This window comes from Drosophila yakuba, chromosome 2L, assembly GCF_016746365.2.
Source record: "Drosophila yakuba strain Tai18E2 chromosome 2L, Prin_Dyak_Tai18E2_2.1, whole genome shotgun sequence".
NCBI classification, from domain to species: domain Eukaryota; kingdom Metazoa; phylum Arthropoda; class Insecta; order Diptera; family Drosophilidae; genus Drosophila; species Drosophila yakuba.
Genome location: NC_052527.2, coordinates 27,799,036 through 27,819,465, shown reverse-complemented (window position 1 = coordinate 27,819,465; position 20,430 = coordinate 27,799,036). Strand labels below are relative to the sequence as shown.

Below are 20,430 nucleotides of genomic sequence, written 5' to 3'. Positions count from 1 at the left end.
CCGTTTTGATATGGGTATGGTCGTCATCGAATTTGGGGGGCCGTTTGTGTTTAATTCTCTCGTTTCTGTTTCGGTAATCGGTATAAAATTTTCGAACGATCTGCTGATTGGCCAGATGTGGCTTATCCCAGTGGTGGGGCTGCCACCTAACGTCATCGGGTAGTGGCGTCAACGTTGATGTTGTTACTCGTAGAAAAGCGAACAGTCTGGTAAACGCGCGTCAGGCCCTGCTGGGTGGTGTTGTGCTGTTCGCAGAACACAGGGTGCACTTGGTAACTATGTGGGGGAACCCCGTCTTTGCTCCATATAGCGTGGAGAGGGGGTGAAGTGGTTGGGCAAGAGTAAGCTGCCGAAGTTTGTTGTATTAGGCATTATGGATGGAAGAATACTTTCTAAAAACTAGAAAAGTATCTTTTTTTTTGAGAGGAAAGTTTGTGTGGCCATGCTCTCGTAATGGGTGGGGTTTGAACCCACGACCTCCTGTTTGACAGGTAGTTGCGCTATCCACTACACTACGAGGCCCCATATTCGGTGCATAGTTTTGTTAAATCGTTTTTAAAATACGATAGAATTAGAAGTTTTAATACTTCTAAAGTTCTTTGTGCCCTAATTTCTGTATTTGCATTGTAAGCATCATAGTCATCGTTGGATTCGTTTTTTATGTTTTATTTTGTTAACGATTGCATCTCTGTCACGTTCTGAGTGTTTACGAGTGTACTATCGATATACTAGTTGTATTCAGTTTGTTTAAATCGTTTAGATTATTATTTCTGCATTTAAGCAGGGAAATTCCTGCGCCTGTGTACCAATAAATTAGTACTCATATTCTTTAGTTGTGTAAAAATTCTTAAATTGAGGTTAATTTTATACAGTTTTACTGTTGACTGCTGCTTAAAGGGGCTTGTTGGTTTTCCGTTTGAATATTTCGGACGCTATTACCATTGTTTTGGTTTTGGTTACCCCTTGAGTAACATCCACCTCTATTATTATTTTGGTTACCTCCTCTGTTTCCTCCACAATAACCACCTTGGCCATCATAATTATTATTAGAGATATTATAATTTCCTCGTTCATTACCTATGCTTTGGTAATTTCCTGGGTTATTCATTTACACTATTCATTGTGTAGAAATTTCCTGCTTCTACTATGGCCTTGAGCTTATCATGCTCACAATTCCTTGTCATTGCAGAGATAACCTCCTTAGTAGCAAATTTGTCTGCATTATGAGAATCTAGACTATGTCTCTGTAGACTGCGTCAAGCAACCTACGTAGGTTTTTTATTTCAGTTGTATATTGCGCTGTAGTTTTTTCGACGCTGTTGTGTATTAAGCAGTTTAGCTTTAATGACATCAGGCGATTCGCCTTTAACTGATGCCTTCAATACACTTATTATACTAGTAATGGTCCTTTCATTTTCAACTTTGTATGATAGTGGACCAATTATTTTCCTTTTGTCAGATCTCTTAAACGGACAGCGGTGAGAAATCGATTTAAATTTTCCGTCAAACTTAGGTATTGTGGACAAAACTTTTCGCACATATTCCCTTGACGTTGCAACCGGGTCTGTCATTTTGTGTCTTCTTTCTGTCAGACTTGAATTATTTGAATCTGAGTTTTCATCTATCAATTCGGGTAATGTTATCACCGCTGGAATTGAAAGATTGTGCAGATCCTCTTCTTTGATTTCTAGTTCAGATTCTCCTAAACTTTCGACATCCTCACCGATATCAGCGAGTATAGGTGTGCTTAGTATCGTAGGAATAGTTAAATTCAAGTTGTGTCTGGATCTGACGTTTAACAAGTTCTCATGGGTCCTGTTTAAAAATTTTACTGATTGTGTTAAATGACTTTTTGTAAGTCTTTCTCTTTTTTATGTATCAATTGGCGTGTTTTATTAAAACATCTTACCAATAAATGTGCATGTTTGTTTCACTTCTTGTTGCACTCTATTTTGTGTCATGCACTTGTACGACTTGTCGAAATGCAATTTAATTTCTTTATGTTCATTTCTTATATGCTCCGATTTTCGAAATCGTAAGAATTTTTCGATTTGTAAAACGGGCACTTTTGTCTGGCCGAAATGAAATGCAAATGCCTTTTTTTATATCAAATCAGATCTTATTTACTAAGGGAAAAAAATATTTAACTCAATGGTCTATTGATGTTAATTCCACATCCCCACAAAATCATTCTGCCCCTTAGTTATTTTATAAAAAATATATTTCTGACTACACCGCAGATTTGACAAACAAAATTTTGCCGTCGGCAACAACAATTTACGATTTGGTTAGTGGTCGAAGTACGTCGCAAAAGCTATCCCGAAGGTTGTCATACTGTTCGTGGACAGGCAGATAAAAGTACTTATAAAATATAAAAGAATTCATTAATTAATTAAAATGAGGGCCACACGTGTTCTTTGTAAATAATGCTATATAATTGAATTACTTAAATAACCGTCAAAGTGCGGTTAAAAAGTAATTGAGAACATCGGAATTAAAACTGTGGAAAAGGTGGCAACTCAAGATTTTACTCAAGCAAAAATTTTGCGAAAATCAGAGCACCTAAAAACGAAATCGTACGATTTGGCCCAAATCGAAATCGAAAAAATCTTTTCAATTCTATTTTTTTATGTAAAAAAAAAAATATTTTTGTTGTGTTTACTTCTTCATATTATTTAATATATCTTTTGTTTGTGCTTTTACAAGATTATTATTTTTTGGTTTGTTTTTTAAATTTAGTCAAAATTATTCGCTCTGCTTATATAACGTCTCTTTATTATTTTGTTATGTTTAACCTGGAGCGTTAATATAAACTGAACAATTGTGACAATTGTTATTTTTAAAAGTAGCCATATAAAATGGCATATATAATGTATATATATTCTTGATCAGGATCAATAGCCGAGTCGATCTGGCCATGTCCTTCTGTCCGTCCGTCTGTTCGTTCGTATTAACGCTAAGATCTCAGGATCTACAAAAGCTAGAAAGTTGAGATAAAGCATACCGACTCCAGAGACATAGACGCACCACAAGTTTGTTGATTCATGTTGCCACGCCCACTCTAACGCCCACAAACCGCCCAAAACTGCCACGCCCACACTTTTAAAAAATATTTTGATATTTTTTCATTTTTGTATTAGTCTTGTAAATGTTTATCGATTTGCCAAAAAACGCCCACAAACCGCCAAAAACTGTCAGTGTTGAAGACTCTCCTGCTCATTTCCAATAGGTGAGTAACGGGTATGAGATAGTCGGGGAACTCACTATAGCGTTCTCTCTTGTTTTTTTTTTAAATTTTTCATTTGTATACTGATTTTATTTTTTACTTCATTATTTTTTGTGTATTTTTATATATTTTATTTACTCTCCTATGATTTTTTTTTTGGCACACGTTAATTTGGCAACTTTAATGTCGCACAATTTTAAATTTTTCAGAATATTTCACGTTAATTTGGCAACTTTAATGTCGCACAATTTTAAATTTTTCAGAATATTTCGTTTTAGTTTAATGCATCGCAGTGCATGTAAGTTTACAACTGAAGAGAGCAGCCAATATGTTTAATTCAGCAACTAAGTAGTTTTACATAAGTTGTTTTAAACGAACAATGCTGATGCGCCCAATATGAGTTCAGCGCTCCGAGTCCAGTTTTTGGCGTAATGCATAGGAGCTAGGGTAGACTTATGCGTTTTATATACTTTTCTACTTCAGTTCTGTTCAAGATTCGAAAGTTTACGCTTCGACAATAAAACATTGCTCCTGCTTTAGCCGTAATAATTATGTCTATCATTGGCATAATCACTGAGCCACAGGCCAGTGATTAGGGAGGAAAGTATTTCCCAAATGTAATCATCCTAAGAAGACTTTACTACAACCAAGTTGCAGTTGCACTGCAAGGAATCACGGACAGCCGCTAACGCCGCTGCACCTCACCGCAATCGGATGATAAGAAAGAAGTAATTCATCGCGGGAAAAGCGCAGTGAGGTGACAACGGCATAACCTGGAAAGTTATTTTGCAAGAAAATCTAACTCAAATAAATTTAACTTGGAGTAATATAATAAATAAACTGTGAAAAAAAATAGTGCACTCCTTTTTTAATTTATTCTTCTTTGCTTGTTTTGAAAAAACAAATTTTCTACGGCTCAAAAATTTTTTTAAAAATCAACCAGATTTATTTTTTATTTGTGTGAAACCTTGTCAACTTTCATTCTATTTCTCGCGCAACGTAATTTCGTTGTCTCGATCAATGTGCTCGTCAAAAATAAATTTATGTAGTGCCAATCAATGGTCAATGAGTTGGGGAAGTGAATATAGAAATATCAAAGTCGAATACGATAGTGACAACGGATGGGATTTAGAAACACAAGGCTTTCGTCCTACAACGACAGATAACACTACAGACATAGACGCTGCCCAGTTACAAGCAATTATATCTGAACCGTTAGCCAGGCCTTAGCCCAGCAAGAATCTAGACTAGCACTGGCATTCCAATCACAGTTAAATGAGATGAAGCAGCAGTTGCAAAGCTTGTGCGTGGAAGCACCACAAGTGGAAAGTTACAAAAAAATAGCCGTAGTCCAAAATATTCGATGTGAAGTCAAGCTGGACATTGTAAAATCCATTGCAGATTTTACCGGAGAACAAGATGACTATGTGTCGTGGCGACTGTCAGCCGTAGACGCATATGAAATTTTTTAAACCATATTATCAGAAACAAATTCAGGGGATCGGCAAGAGGGCTATTAGGTGCCCATAACACAATCTTGAATTTCGATGCCATTATTGCTCGATTGATTAGACTGCACTTACGCGGATAAAACGTCGGTGTGCGTCCTTCGGCACGGACTTGAAACAGTTAGGCACGGAGAATTTAGCCTAATGCAGTACTACGACGACGTAGAAAAACGATTAACGTTAATAACGAATAAGATCGTTATGACACACGAACCTGACAGTGCTATTCTATTTAATAATGAGGTTAGAGAATATGCCCTATATGTGTTTATTGCTGGTCCTAGGAAGCCCTTGAGGGCCATAGACTTGCCAGCCAAAGGAATCGCCCTCGGCTTTTGCTTTAGCTAGGGATTCCGAAGCTATCATAGAACGTACTACTTTTGCTGCCACATATGCAAAGGCTTTGGAGTATATGGCACTCACCCAGGAGCAGCAAAGAAATCAAAACCGCTCATTTCTATAAAAAACAAAATAGGCCCCAACAGAATAATCCTGCCCATAACAATAAAAACTACCGTAGTCAGTCACCTGAGCCTATGGAGTTTGGCTCCACTATGACATCCGTCATCCTTCGGAATCAGTCAACCTACATGACAGGTCAAAGGCGTCAGAGACGAGAGAAAAATGACAGCAGATACGAAAGCGCGGCCGCAGCGGCTGTTACCGAAATAGGCGACGAATCGGACGATAATGATCAGTTAAATTTTTTAGGGAGCGCTCCCGACTGTCGTTCATTGAACGCCAGTTGCAATGGAGTCAACTAAGAATTCTAATCGACACAGGGGCGGTAAAAAACTACATCAAGCCCGTAAATGAGTTAAAAAATGTAGTGCCGGTCGATTCCCTTTTCACAGTTCTATTCATGGTTCTTAAAGGGTTCGCCAAAAATGTTTAATGAACATTTTTGGGAAAACATCTGCATTCTTTCTTTTAGACGTGCTGACAACTTTTGATGGTATTATAGGATATGAGCTTCTAGCTCAAGTGGGAGCGAAGCTGGAAGCAGAGAAAGGTACAATAAATTATTTAACTGTTTCTGAAAAGCTGCAGCATCACAATTGCGATAATGTAAATTTTACTAGCGTAAATGACATCGCCGTACCGGAATCTGTAAAAGTTGAATTTCAAAACATGATCACAAACAGAACGAAGGCATTTTTAGCCTCTAACGAGGCACTGCCATTAAACACTTCTGTTTTTGCCACAATTCGCACAAGCGATGATAGGCCGGTATACCCTAAATTATACCCGCATCCAATGGGTGTGTCTGAGTTTGTTAAGCGAGAAATCTCAGATTTATTGTAGAAAGGCATTATTAGAACTTCAAGGTCGCCGTACAACAACCCAACATGGGTTGTGGACAAAAAAGGCCATGATGATCTGGGGAATAAGAACAAGCGTTTGGTCATAGACGTTAGGAAACTTAACAAAAAAACCATTGCTGACAAGTACCCAATGCCAAACATTCCCATGATACTGGCAAATTTAGGAAAAGCCAAATACTTTACAACGTTAGAGTCCGTCTCTCACCACGTATACTTGGCCGAGCATGACCGCGAGAAGACATCTTTCTCGGTAAACGGCGGAATGAGGTTTGTCGATTATCGTTCGGTTTGAAGAACGCGGGAAGCAACTTCCAAAGAGCGATCGACGTCGTCTTACGAGAAAAAATTGGGACAGATTGGGTTTTAAAAAGCCTGTGTGATGCCAACATGAAGGTGTCCAAAGAAAAAAAACAAAGCACTCAGTTGCTGGCGTTGTCTTGGCTTCCGAAGATGTAGTTCTCAGATACCCTGATCATCAGTCTTTGACATTCGCGGTGTCCGATCGGAATTCAAACCCGAAGATAAACAGATGGACAGCTTATATTGACGATCATAACGCAAAATCCATCACTGACCTACACGGTCGAAGCGACAGACCAACCATTAAACTGCTTTAGAAATCAAGTCGTTATAGAAGAAGCACGTTTCCAACTGACACGAAGCTTTGCAAAACTCGCCACTTAATCAATTTCGCTGACAAAAGTAGAATTTTGAAAATAGTGAAAGAAGCCGTGAACCCTGAGGTCGTAAAAGGGATACACAGCGACATAGCCACTCTGGCAAGCTTCCAACATGACTTAATTGCTCATTTCCCGGCTACCCAGTTTCGCTATTGTAAAAATGTTGTAATGGACCTAAGGAATAAAAACGGACAATTAGAAATAATCACGGCAGAACACAATCGTGCACACAGAGCGGCTCAGGAAAATATCAAGCAAATCCCCCGCGATTACTATTCCCAAAATGAGCAACCTAGCAAATTGCAGAATATGCTCTAAAGCCGCCTTAAATTCTGAAACTATCACCTCTTTACTAAAAAACAGCTACCACATTGACATTGTAAACGCGACCCCGCTGCATAGCTCGTGCAATCGCCAGATGTCGATAGAACAGCGATAAAGTTGAACTAATCTTAAGGGAAACGGTAGAATATAACAAGACCGTGACTCGGTCACTCAGGAGAAACAGGTCGAGATCCTCCACACGGGTTCCGATGATCACTGCCTAGACGAGAAAGACAGGCTGATGACGGCCCAGCGAAACAGCATCGAAAGATGTAACACAGTTAAGGGAAACCGTCATTTTGAGGTAGGAGAAGAGGTATTTGTCAAAAATAATAAAAAGTTAGGAAACAAGCTAACTCCATAATGCACGGAACAAAAAGTGCTGGCACCGAACAAAAAGTGCTGGCAGACCTGGGAACGTCTGTTCTTATTAAGGGAAGGGTGGTTCATAAGGACAACCTCAAATAGATCCCTCCACTTCTAATTTGCTAGTAAGCTATATTTTTTAATAGTAAGCCAGATTTAAGTTAAAACACTGAGGTCTCACTCTACGTTTGGATTGCAGGTTCGCCCTCACAACGCTCATGACCCTAGCAGAGTCAAATGCACGGATTACCGTGCTGTACCGTTACTCAGGTAGTGGAAGTGCAAAGGACAGTCTTCAACATTGACAGTTTTTGGGGGTTTTGATTTTGAAAAAATAAGCCCCATAATAATAATAATATTTTTTTTTTTTTTTTTTGGGTTGAGGAGGGGGAATGCCTCATGCATCTCCCGTTTGCCGTCGCAAAAAAGGTATGTGGGGCTTGCAACCACTAAACAACCCCCACCAAAGTAACCGTGTCCTGTTAGCATCTGGGTAATGTAGTAGTTCACTTCTCCGTGCTTCCTTGCAGTCCATGCTAGACCTGCAGGCGGTCTCCAGGGTGCTAGCCCAGACCTCACATCCGCACAACATGAATGCGTTATTCACCTCCATCAAAAGTTTCCGCCTTAATTGTAGAGGGCCGCCCACGTTTGCCAGAAGTCTGCTAAGCGAGTTAGTCGTCGCGGTTGCACGTTTCCTCGTCTCTTGTATGTGTGACCAAAATGTCAGTTTGGAGTCCAGTCTAACTTCTAGGTACTTTAGATCCTTTTGCGTCCTTATTACGTTTTCCCCAACTCTCTGATTGACCAATTGCTTCATGGTCTTCACTGTAGCACACTCTTTGTGTGTATCCTTGATGTGTTCGTACAGTTTGTCCGTTTTGCTTCCTTTTGAAAGTTCCAGAGCATATCACCTGACTTGGTTTTTTTAACCGTCTGTATATTACTGTCGGAATCCTCTCATTTCAGATTTTTTTGCAGGTTGCACAACAGCTCGGCATAGTTCTTTCCCTCTGCTGGTCTGACTAGCACAGCTTCAGGGCGAGTGCGCGTTCTTGCGCTAGGCTTGTTTTTCTTGTTTCCTCAGCTTCACTGTGCCTTACATCCGGTTCTTTAGTGTTACTTTCCTTTTTCCCCTTCTTATATGTAACCGTTTGAAATCCGTCATTTGCCTGCTTATTTCGAACTTTCTTGCTCGGCACTTGCGCAGCTGGGCTAATGGCCGTCATCTTCTTGACTGTCGATACTGGTGCTTCGCTCAATACATTGCCAGATGTATTTTCTTTGGCCTTCCTCGATTCCTTTGAGCGCTCTAGCTCAGCAGCTTTCCAGCTCGATCGGTAATTTTCTATGACATCATAGAGCTCACTCATTTCTGAGGTGCCATCCTTGACGTCCATGCTGATGTTCCGTTGCTTCTGCATTGCTAACTTCATTTCCCTTAGAATGGCTTTGCATGGCTATAAGGCCTTCTCTTCTAACGCCTGCATCTTATATATGAGCTTGTGTCGTGTGGAGCTTGACGTCGAGGTCTGTGTGAACAGGGCAGTCGGTTGCGGCGGGTGGGGGTTTTTCACCTTCGGCCTCTGTTTTGTCCTCGTCCACATCGTTAGGCCTTGGGTGGGTCTCGTCGTCACGTTGTTGTCCGGTGTTCTTGCCATAAGGCCGCTCTTCCTGAATACGTCTCCTTCATTGTCCTTGTTTCGTTGTGTGTTGATCATCTTGTGTGAGTTGGTCCAAACTCTAGGCCGCTATCTCCCCGCATATGTGCAGTAGTCCTCAAGCGTCCCCATGGGTCCCTATACAAGCAGTGAGGTTCATGCGAGGGTTGACACAGAGCTTCATGGGCAACTGTGTTCAGAGCCAGGACGGACTCTAAGGCTCGAACGGTGTGCGGCTCGAACGTACTTAGAGACTTGCTAAGTTTTATTTGGACGGAGGCAAATGAGGCATTATGCTGAAAGCCGGTTCAGCGAGATGTCACTCTTACTTACTAAGGTAACAGAATGCGTCATTCGTCAGCCCAAAATCATCGATTCAATTAGTTTATATCTAATCGTTAGTCCTAGTGGTATCCATGATCGTGCCGTGACGGGGATAATAGTAATAATAACAATAAATAATAACAAGAGAGAACGCTATAGTCGAGTTCCCCGACTATCGGATACCCGTTACTCAGCTAGTGGAAGGGAGAAGGAGAGTCTTAGTTTTTGGCGGTTTGAGGGCGTTAGACGGGGCGTGGCAAAAAGTTTTTTGGTAAATCGATAGAAAATTACAAGACTAATACAAAAATGAAAAAATTTCAGAACATTTTGTAAAAGTGTGGGCGTGGCAGTTTTGGGCGGTTTGTGGGCGTTAGAGTGGGCGTGGCAAAAAGTTTTTTGGTAAATAGATAGAAAATTACAAGACTAATACAAACATGAAAAAATTTCAGAACATTTTTCAAAAGTGTGGGCGTGGCAGTTTTGGGCGGTTTGTGGGCGTTAGAGTGGGCATGGCAACATGAATCGCTGCTTCTATGTCCCTGGAGTTTGTATGCTTAATCTCAACTTTCTAGCTTTTGTAGTTCCTGAGATCTCGACGTTCATACGGACGGACAGACGGACATGACCAGATCGACTCGGCTATTGATCCTGATCATTGATCAATATATATACTTTATATGGTCGGAAACGCTTCCTTCTGCCTGTTACATACTTTTCAACGAATCAAGTATACCCTTTTACTCTACGAGTAACGGGTATAATAATAATAATGATATTAACAAATAATAATAATAAAGAAAAATTATAATAATAACAAATATTAATAACAAATTATAATAATAACAAATATCAATAACAAATTATAATAATAACAAATATTAATAACAAATTATAATAATAACAAATATTAATAACAAATTATAATAATAACAAATATTAATAACAAATTATAATAATAACAAATATTAATAACAAATTATAATAATAACAAATATTAATAACAAATTATAATAATAACAAATATTAATAACAAATTATAATAATAACAAATATTAATAACAAATTATAATAATAACAAATATTAATAACAAATTATAATAATAACAAATATTAATAACAAATTATAATAATAACAAATATTAATAACAAATTATAACAATAACAAATATTAATAACAAATTATAATAATAACAAATATTAATAACAAATTATAATAATAACAAATATTAATAACAAATTATAATAATAACAAATATTAATAACAAATTATAATAATAACAAATATTAATAACAAATTAAAATAATAACAAATATTAATAACAAATTATAATAATAATAAATATTAATAACAAATTTTAATAATAACAAATATTAATAACAAATTATAATAATAACAAATATTAATAACAAATTATAATAATAACAAATATTAATAACAAATTATAATAATAACAAATATTAATAACAAATTATAATAATAACAAATATTAATAACAAATTATAATAATAACAAATATTAATAACAAATTATAATAATAACAAATATTAATAACAAATTATAATAATAACAAATATTAATAACAAATTATAATAATAACAAATTATAATAATAAGAAATATTAATAACAAATTATAATAATAACAAATATTAATAACAAATTATAATAATAACAAATATTAATAACAAATTATAATAATAACAAATATTAATAACAAATAATAATAATAACAAATATTAATAACAAATTATAATAATAACAAATATTAATAACAAATTATAATAATAACAAATATTAATAACAAATTATAATAATAACAAATATTAATAACAAATTATAATAATAACAAATATTAATAACAAATTATAACAATAACAAATATTAATAACAAATTATAATAATAACAAATATTAATAACAAATTATAATAATAACAAATATTAATAACAAATTATAATAATAACAAATATTAATAACAAATTATAATAATAACAAATATTAATAACAAATTAAAATAATAACAAATATTAATAACAAATTATAATAATAATAAATATTAATAACAAATTTTAATAATAACAAATATTAATAACAAATTATAATAATAACAAATATTAATAACAAATTATAATAATAACAAATATTAATAACAAATTATAATAATAACAAATATTAATAACAAATTATAATAATAACAAATATTAATAACAAATTATAATAATAACAAATATTAATAACAAATTATAATAATAACAAATATTAATAACAAATTATAATAATAACAAATTATAATAATAAGAAATATTAATAACAAATTATAATAATAACAAATATTAATAACAAATTATAATAATAACAAATTATAATAATAACAAATATTAATAACAAATTATAATAATAACAAATATTAATAACAAATTATAATAATAACAAATATTAATAACAAATTATAATAATAACAAATATTAATAACAAATTATAATAATAACAAATATTAATAACAAATTATAATAATAACAAATATTAATAACAAATTATAATAATAACAAATATTAATAACAAATTATAATAATAACAAATATTAATAACAAATTATAATAATAACAAATATTAATAACAAATTATAATAATAACAAATATTAATAACAAATTATAATAATAACAAATATTAATAACAAATTATAATAATAACAAATATTAATAACAAATTATAATAATAACAAATATTAATAACAAATTATAATAATAACAAATATTAATAACAAATTATAATAATAACAAATAATAATAACAACAAATAATAATAATAACAAATAATAATAATAACAAATAATAATAATAACAAATAATAATAATAACAAATAATAATAATAACAAATAATAATAATAACAAATAATAATAATAACAAATATTAATAACAAATTATAATAATAACAAATATTAATAACAAATTATAATAATAACAAATATTAATAACAAATTATAATAATAACAAATATTAATAACAAATTATAATAATAACAAATATTAATAACAAATTATAATAATAACAAATATTAATAACAAATTATAATATTAAAAAATATTAATAACAAATTATAATAATAACAAATATTAATAACAAATTATAATAATAACAAATATTAATAACAAATTATAATAATAACAAATATTAATAACAAATTATAATAATAACAAATATTAATAACAAATTATAATAATAACAAATATTAATAACAAATTATAATAATAACAAATATTAATAACAAATTATAATAATAACAAATATTAATAACAAATTATAATAATAACAAATATTAATAACAAATTATAATAATAACAAATAATAATAACAACAAATAATAATAATAACAAATAATAATAATAACAAATAATAATAATAACAAATAATAATAATAACAAATAATAATAATAACAAATAATAATAATAACAAATAATAATAATAACAAATAATAATAATAACAAATAATAATAATAATAATAACAAATATTAATAACAAATTATAATAATAACAAATATTAATAACAAATAATAATAATAACAAATAATAATAATAACAAATAATAATAATAACAAATAATAATAATAACAAATAATAATAATAACAAATAATAATAATAACAAATAATAATAATAACAAATAATAATAATAACAAATAATAATAATAACAAATAATAATAATAACAAATAATAATAATAACAAATAATAATAATAACAAATAATAATAATAACAAATAATAATAATAACAAATATTAATAACAAATTATAATAATAACAAATATTAATAACAAATATTAATAACAAATATTAATAACAAATTATAATAATAAAAAATATTAATAACAAATTATAATATTAAAAAATATTAATAACAAATTATAATAATAACAAATATTAATAACAAATTATAATAATAACAAATATTAATAACAAATTATAATAATAACAAATATTAATAACAAATTATAATAATAACAAATATTAATAACAAATTATAATAATAACAAATATTAATAACAAATTATAATAATAACAAATATTAATAACAAATTATAATAATAACAAATATTAATAACAAATTATAATAATAACAAATAATAATAACAACAAATAATAATAATAACAAATAATAATAATAACAAATAATAATAATAACAAATAATAATAATAACAAATAATAATAATAACAAATAATAATAATAACAAATAATAATAATAACAAATAATAATAATAACAAATAATAATAATAATAACAAATAATAATAATAACAAATAATAATAATAACAAATAATAATAATAACAAATAATAATAATAACAAATAATAATAATAATAATAACAAATAATAATAATAACAAATAATAATAATAATAATAATAACAAATAATAATAATAACAAATAATAATAATAACAAATAATAATAATAACAAATAATAATAATAACAAATAATAATAATAACAAATAATAATAATAACAAATAATAATAATAACAAATAATAATAATAACAAATAATAATAATAACAAATAATAATAATAACAAATAATAATAATAACAAATAATAATAATAACAAATAATAATAATAACAAATAATAATAATAACAAAAATAATAATAAAAAAAAAAAAAAAATAATAATAAAAAAATAATAATAACAAATAATAATAATAACAAATAATAATAATAACAAATAATAATAATAACAAATAATAATAATAACAAATAATAATAATAACAAATAATAATAATAACAAATAATAATAATAATAATAACAACTAATAATTATAACAAATAATAATAATAACAAATAATAATAATAACAAATAATAATAATAATAATAATAATAACAACAAATAATAATAATAACAAATAATAGTAATATCTGAGAAAATTTAGAGTTATACAAGAAGGGCTAATATCTACAAGTGCCGGTGCCAAATGGCAGCACACAAGAAAGACAAGACTTCGTTTCAACTTGCTAAAAAGAAATCAAAATCATGCCTGCTGTTTAACTCTGTTTAGTAAATCTATGGGATTGAACAAACTTTTTCATTAAACTATTAATAATGCACACCATAAGAAAAAGCGGGAATATCAGGAGATAGTGCCGAACAAACTTACGTTCTGATTAAAATGCGAACTGTTAAGGATTTCCATCAACTACGTCCGAAATACTGTACTTTAATAAATTACCGGTGAGGGGTTATAAAAGGCTATGAAGGTTTTAGCGAATTCGTAAGTCTCAATAATGGGGATTCGTAGCATTATTAAAAGGTCTTGGGATTGTTGCTGTGCACCAGTATAAATGAGTTTGGGATCCTATAGCCAATTCAAACCGGCAAAAACGCTATAGTCGAGACTATCGGATACTGAGTAACACTTAGCTAATAGAAGTCCGAACGAGTTTTCTGGTATATCGATAGAAATTGTGGAAAAAACAGGATACTATCAAATACGTGCTCTTCAGCTACTTGAAGCCCGAACAAGAAATTTAAACTTTTTTCTAGATTATCGATAGAAATTGGGAAAAAAGTAATAAAATTAAATGTAATTTAAGCCGTTTTCCGTTCCTACTGGCGTAGGAGGTGCAGAATTCCTAGAATAATTAAATCCGTTATCCATACAGTCAAAAATAAGTTTTCCAATAGGCACCAATTGAAAGTTTTAGGAAGGTTTCTCAGTGTATCTTTTCTAAATATTTAAGTGTTCGATTAAATTTTGTTTTCTGTTTTATTCTAAATGTTACAAAAACTATTTAAACCGTTTAAAGTTCTATTTAGCACAGGATCCAAAGCAGTTTTATCAATTTCGTTAATACTAAGCGGAAAGCCATTTCTTATCTTCATATTTTAATACCCGTTACTCGAAAAGTTAAAGGTTGTACATGAAAAGCTTTTCCGAGTATAAAAGGTCTTGATCAGCAGGCGAGTCGATCTGTCGCTGTTCGTCCGTCGTAGTACCTATAAAGGCCAGCAAGTTAAGATTAGGAATGCAGATTCCTGAGACATAGACACAGTGCAAGTTTGTTAACTGATTTTGCCACGAACAGCATTCTTTTTTTGTTTGCATCTTATCGGGTAAAAGCCGAACTTTTTGTCCAGTTTCTAATTTTGAACAGTCCTCTTATTACGCGGTATCAAAGGAGAATTTAATATTTTGTATCAGTTTAATCAAAAGATCACTGCTTTACGATCTTCAGCATGTTAAGTCTGTCTTTTCTCCAGATCCCGTCGGAGTTCCTGGCGGTGTGTCTATGTGCGGAAGCTTTTGGAAAGTCTCTTCTGAAGCAGTTTACCGTATCCCTAGGAACTTCACAGTTAAGAAATGATAAAAAAAATAAATGTCAACAATAAAAAAGTAAAAACAAACAATTAAGATATTAAGGATAACATGAACCTTTTGGTGTTTTACTTGCTTGCATGCACTCCGCAAACATGCAAAAAATAACAGCAAAAAGTATTTTCATTGAGATTGATGACTTAAACCTCTTACTTTTCTACATCTGAGTATCTAAGGGATGCTGGGAGTTTATAGTTATTGCCATTATTGTTGATATAATTCTAGTTGGTACTGTAATTTTTTCTTTTTAAATTTCTATTTCCTTTTCAATGGCCGTTAGCTGTGTAACTCCAACCGCGCCTGGAGTTTCCTCCTCTATAATAAATTATGGTACTCACGCTGCCAGTAACTCTTGTACTTTGTGCATTTGTGCAAGTATCTTAATCATAGTATGAATCGCATTCCTCAGCGGATGACCCAAGACCCCACCACCTCTGCACCCTGGTCTGAGAACGGGGCCGCCATAAGCTCCAAACAACCCACTTCATTGCCACCAATTACGAGTGGCAGTGAAAGTACCTGTATAAACTGCTGGATCCAGCATAGAACAAGACATCCTAATTCTTTTCAAAGTGAAAATAAAATCTGCAAGGTGTTATTACTGTCAGTTACAGAGATCTAATTATAAAACTTGTAATAAGAAATGTATTCATATTTAATCGGAAACTAGTTATGTTTCTATATCAAATGAAATGAAAGAATGTCTTTTTGGCATTCCCTTTGTAGGGATATGAAGACCATTCTTTTATATCCATAAAATATTTATTTAGATTCCTGAGGTAACAAAAAAAAATGGCTTTTCAAAAGTGAAAATTGTATTTCAACAAATTTTACAAGATCTTGTAAGTCATGTCGCTGACCTTATATTTTGTGTAAGTGATGCTGGCCACAATTTTAGTCTAAAGTAAACAAACCAAAACATTCCTTACTCGAGAAGGTTTTTAGTCATCGACGAACAAAAATATTTTCCAAATTCGAAAAATACCGCTATCCGAAAATCAAAATTCGTCATTTTAACGTTAAAATTGCTGTCAAAAAGGGTCTAAAAATGTTTTGTTTTAAATGAATGCTGGAGATAAAAATCGGTTCATTACAACAAAGTAAGAGGTAAAAGGGATCGCTTTCCCTACCCTAAAAAGTATATATATTATTCATTAGGATCCATGTCCGTCCGTCCGTCTGTCTGACCGTCGAGATTTCGGTATCAGAAGATCACCACGCCCAGTCTTACGCACACAATTTTTCCCTGTCACTTCCACCAGCTGAATATCAACTGAATTGTCTATACAATCGAATATAGCATTTTCCCTTGTTCTTTTTTAATAGGATCAGCTTAGCAAAAGGGTCCCAATGAAAGTAATTGTAACGGTGTACTATGAGGCGTTGTGTCCAGACTCAAAGTATTTTCTTGCTAAGCAACTGCTCCCAACATTTAAGATCGCAAAGTCAATTATGGAAGTTAAACTTGCACCGTATGGCAAGGCAAAAACAAAACGATACAACGGTAAAATTACTTTTGAATGTCAGCACGGACCTACGGAATGCCAAGCTAACATTTACCACGCATGTGCTGCTGAGATAATTGAAGATCCACTATTGCGACTGGAAGTTGCAACCTGCATGATTATGGACAATCGTTTACCCCAAGAAGCCATGTATAAGGTCAGTAGCCTTAAAGTTGTAAAATTTTGTTCCCAAAAAATCAGCAGATATGTATACATATATACATATCTACATATATATATATAAAATGCTTTGTCCTCACTGACTGACTTATATATCACAGCCATGGCCAAACTACATGTCTTAGAGACTTGAAGTTTTTTTTTTTAAATCAGAATCAAAATTTCCAGATTCGTATGGGTATTTTAATTTTTTAATTCCACCTGCAACCTATTTTAAAAAATAAAAAACATGAATTTAAATTGCATTAAATGCAAGCTCCCTAAGTAAGTATTGAAAACGTTCAATGCGTGTGTACGCATACATACACAATTTTAGCGTGGGCAACTGAAAGAGAGCCAGAAAAAACAGTTAGACTCGACTGCAAAGGGAGGCATTTTTGTGTTCGCTCCCGTGCAAGCAAAGTCGCGAATGTTGTTGTTGTTGTTTGTCCCGTGAACGAAGCAGTAATTTATATTGCGTTGTCATACATACATAATAACGCTCCTTCTATTTACTCAACTCATATTCGTGTTGATACTGAATTGAATGTGTTGGCAACGCGCACAGCGGGCCCTCTAGTATATTTATATAGTTACGTTTATTATTTTTTAAGTATTTTTAATAGACGCTCTTTATAAACTAGGACGACAAATAAAAGAAATCGGTTTATTTAATGGACGGTTTTTATAGACTAGGACGACAAATAAAAGAAATCGGTTTAGATTTTTATTCTTTGTTGTTCAACGATCAGTTTAAGACTAAAAACAAGAGAGAACGCTATATTCGAGTTCCCCACTATCTGATACCCGTTACTCAGTCATTGTAAGTGCGAAGGAGAGACTTCAAAACTGGCAGTATCTGGCGGTTTGTGGGCGTGGCAAATCGAGAGAAATTAAGAAGAAGAACAAAAATGGGAAAAAATATCGAAATCTTTTTCAAAATTGTTTTAGGCGGTTTGTGGACATTAGAGTGGTCGTGGCAACATGGGTCAACAAACTTGCGCTGCGGCTATGTCCCTGGAGTCTGTATTGTGAATCTCAATTTTCTAGCATTTATAGTTCCTGAGATCTCGACTTTCATACGAATGGGCAGACGGGTAGACCGTAATGGCCAGATCAACTCGGCTATTGATCCTGATCAAGAATATATGTACTTTATACGGAAACGCTTCCTACCGCCTGTTACAGAGATGCTGGCGGCTGTCAACTATCCAAGAGATTAAAGCTAAAGCTTGTTGAGACCCGATAGCTGTCAGCTATCCAAGCGATTGAAGTTTAAGCTTGTCAACTCTGGCTCCATATACGATGAAGGCAGGTCCAGAGAAGTCGGTGCCAGTGACTTCAAAGGCATGAGATCCATCGAGACGCTCATTCGCAGATTATGTACTCAATTAGGCTAGATTTCGTTCAAAAACACCTGACACACTTGTTTACTGCCCTGTTTACAGTTTTCCTCTCCGCCGTAGGCCAATATTGGGATTGAATTATGCTGAGAAGGCAGAGAGGAATGTGTGATTATAGTGGCCATAGTAACTGGGTGATCCTTCTGTAGGATGATTAGGCCATTAAAATCCATCAAAAACTTCTTCAACCGACAAAAACTTGAAGTAGTCCAACTTGGTGACAGCGAGGCAAGTGAACTAGACGGCTAGACACCAGTATATTTTACAGATATCTCCTATCATTGCAACTGGATGCGAGCGAAATCGTTGAAGAATCTGGAATAGTTTTGGCTGAATGACTGGACCAGCCATCAGAACATCGTTTAAGGAGTATTCGGAATCAGTTGACGCCGATGGCTCGGAGGTTGTTAAGTTAACTGACAAACAATCTGTCTTGAAACTAGAGTCACATATTCCGGTAACACAAGCAGACGATTTTGTTTTCTTAAGTTTAAGGAAGTTTGCAAATCGGGAAGTTATCAAGTGCTGCTGGGAGCCCAAGTTGAGTACAGCACGACAAGGAAAAAAGTTCCCGAAAGTGGCAAGAAAGACGGATTTACGCATATTACGATTGTTTCCCACCTGGCCGCCTGGCGCATAGCTTGCCATGGCGAAACCCATAGTCTCCAGAATCCTGCATCGCTGTTCCAGAAATGACGCCATGGATTCCCACGATGGAATTATATTTTTGAAGGCTGCGTCCTCCAATTGCTCCTTTCAATGCATCCAGCAATTTGTTCCGTTGTAACTTAACCGTTTAGAATATGGGCGTTGAATTTTTTTCGAAAGCTCGCGTAGTATTGAAACGGAACAACTCTGGATTAGCCCTAAAATCTGAGTGACTTGCGCCTGAAAAACTAAACGCCGATTAGCAAAACTGTTTTTTAAAAATTCCAAAGCTAAAGCATAGTTGCCCTCCATTCTGTTACAGTCCTTAGTCAATAAAAGTTAGAAAGTTTGAATTCTAGAAACAAAAGAGACGTCATGAACCCCAAAAGCAATTCAGCCGACTACATATATTTCAGGGATCAGAAGATCTGTTCCAGATAGGATGTGCTGCCAGCTATCGAAGCGATTGACGTTTTAGTTTGTCACTTCCGGCTCAATAAACGATGAAGGCGGGCCGGTTTGTGGACGTTAGAGTGGGTGTGGCAAAAAGATTTTTGGCAAATCGAAAGAAATTTATAAGACTAATACAAAAATTAAAAAATATCAAAACCTTTTTCAAAAGTGTGGGCGTGGCAGTTTTGGGCGGTTTGTGGGCGTTAGAGTGGGTGTGGCAACACGAATCAACAAAATTGCGTTGTGCTAAGTGTCTGGAGTCTGTATGCTTAGTCTCAACTTTCTAGCTTTTGTAGTTCCTGAGATCTTTGCGTTCATACGGACGGACATGACCCTATCGACTCGGCTATTGATCCTGACAAAAATATATATACTTTATATGGCCGGAAACGCTTCCTTGTGGCTGTTACATACTTCTCAACGAATCTAGTATACTCTTTTACTCTACGAGTAAGGGGTATAAAAATGTCCATTGCAGTC

General features: G+C 32.8%; 1 protein-coding gene across 10 annotated transcripts in view; it reads left to right on the top strand.

Annotated features, from left to right (window-relative positions):
- Window positions 1–20,430, top strand: part of LOC26535268 (gamma-interferon-inducible-lysosomal thiol reductase) — a 114,240-nt gene that overhangs the window by 14,418 nt on the left and 79,392 nt on the right. For 8 of the 10 annotated variants that reach the window (XM_043206860.1, XM_043206858.1, XM_043206861.1 and 5 more), the window contains one exon: window positions 17,109–17,444. In XM_043206860.1, the coding sequence (XP_043062795.1) occupies window positions 17,109–17,444 (336 nt within the window). Of the gene's footprint in view, window positions 1–17,108; window positions 17,445–20,430 lie in introns of those variants that run through there. The other 2 variants (XM_039371312.1, XM_039371310.1) reach the window with 1 other exon arrangement.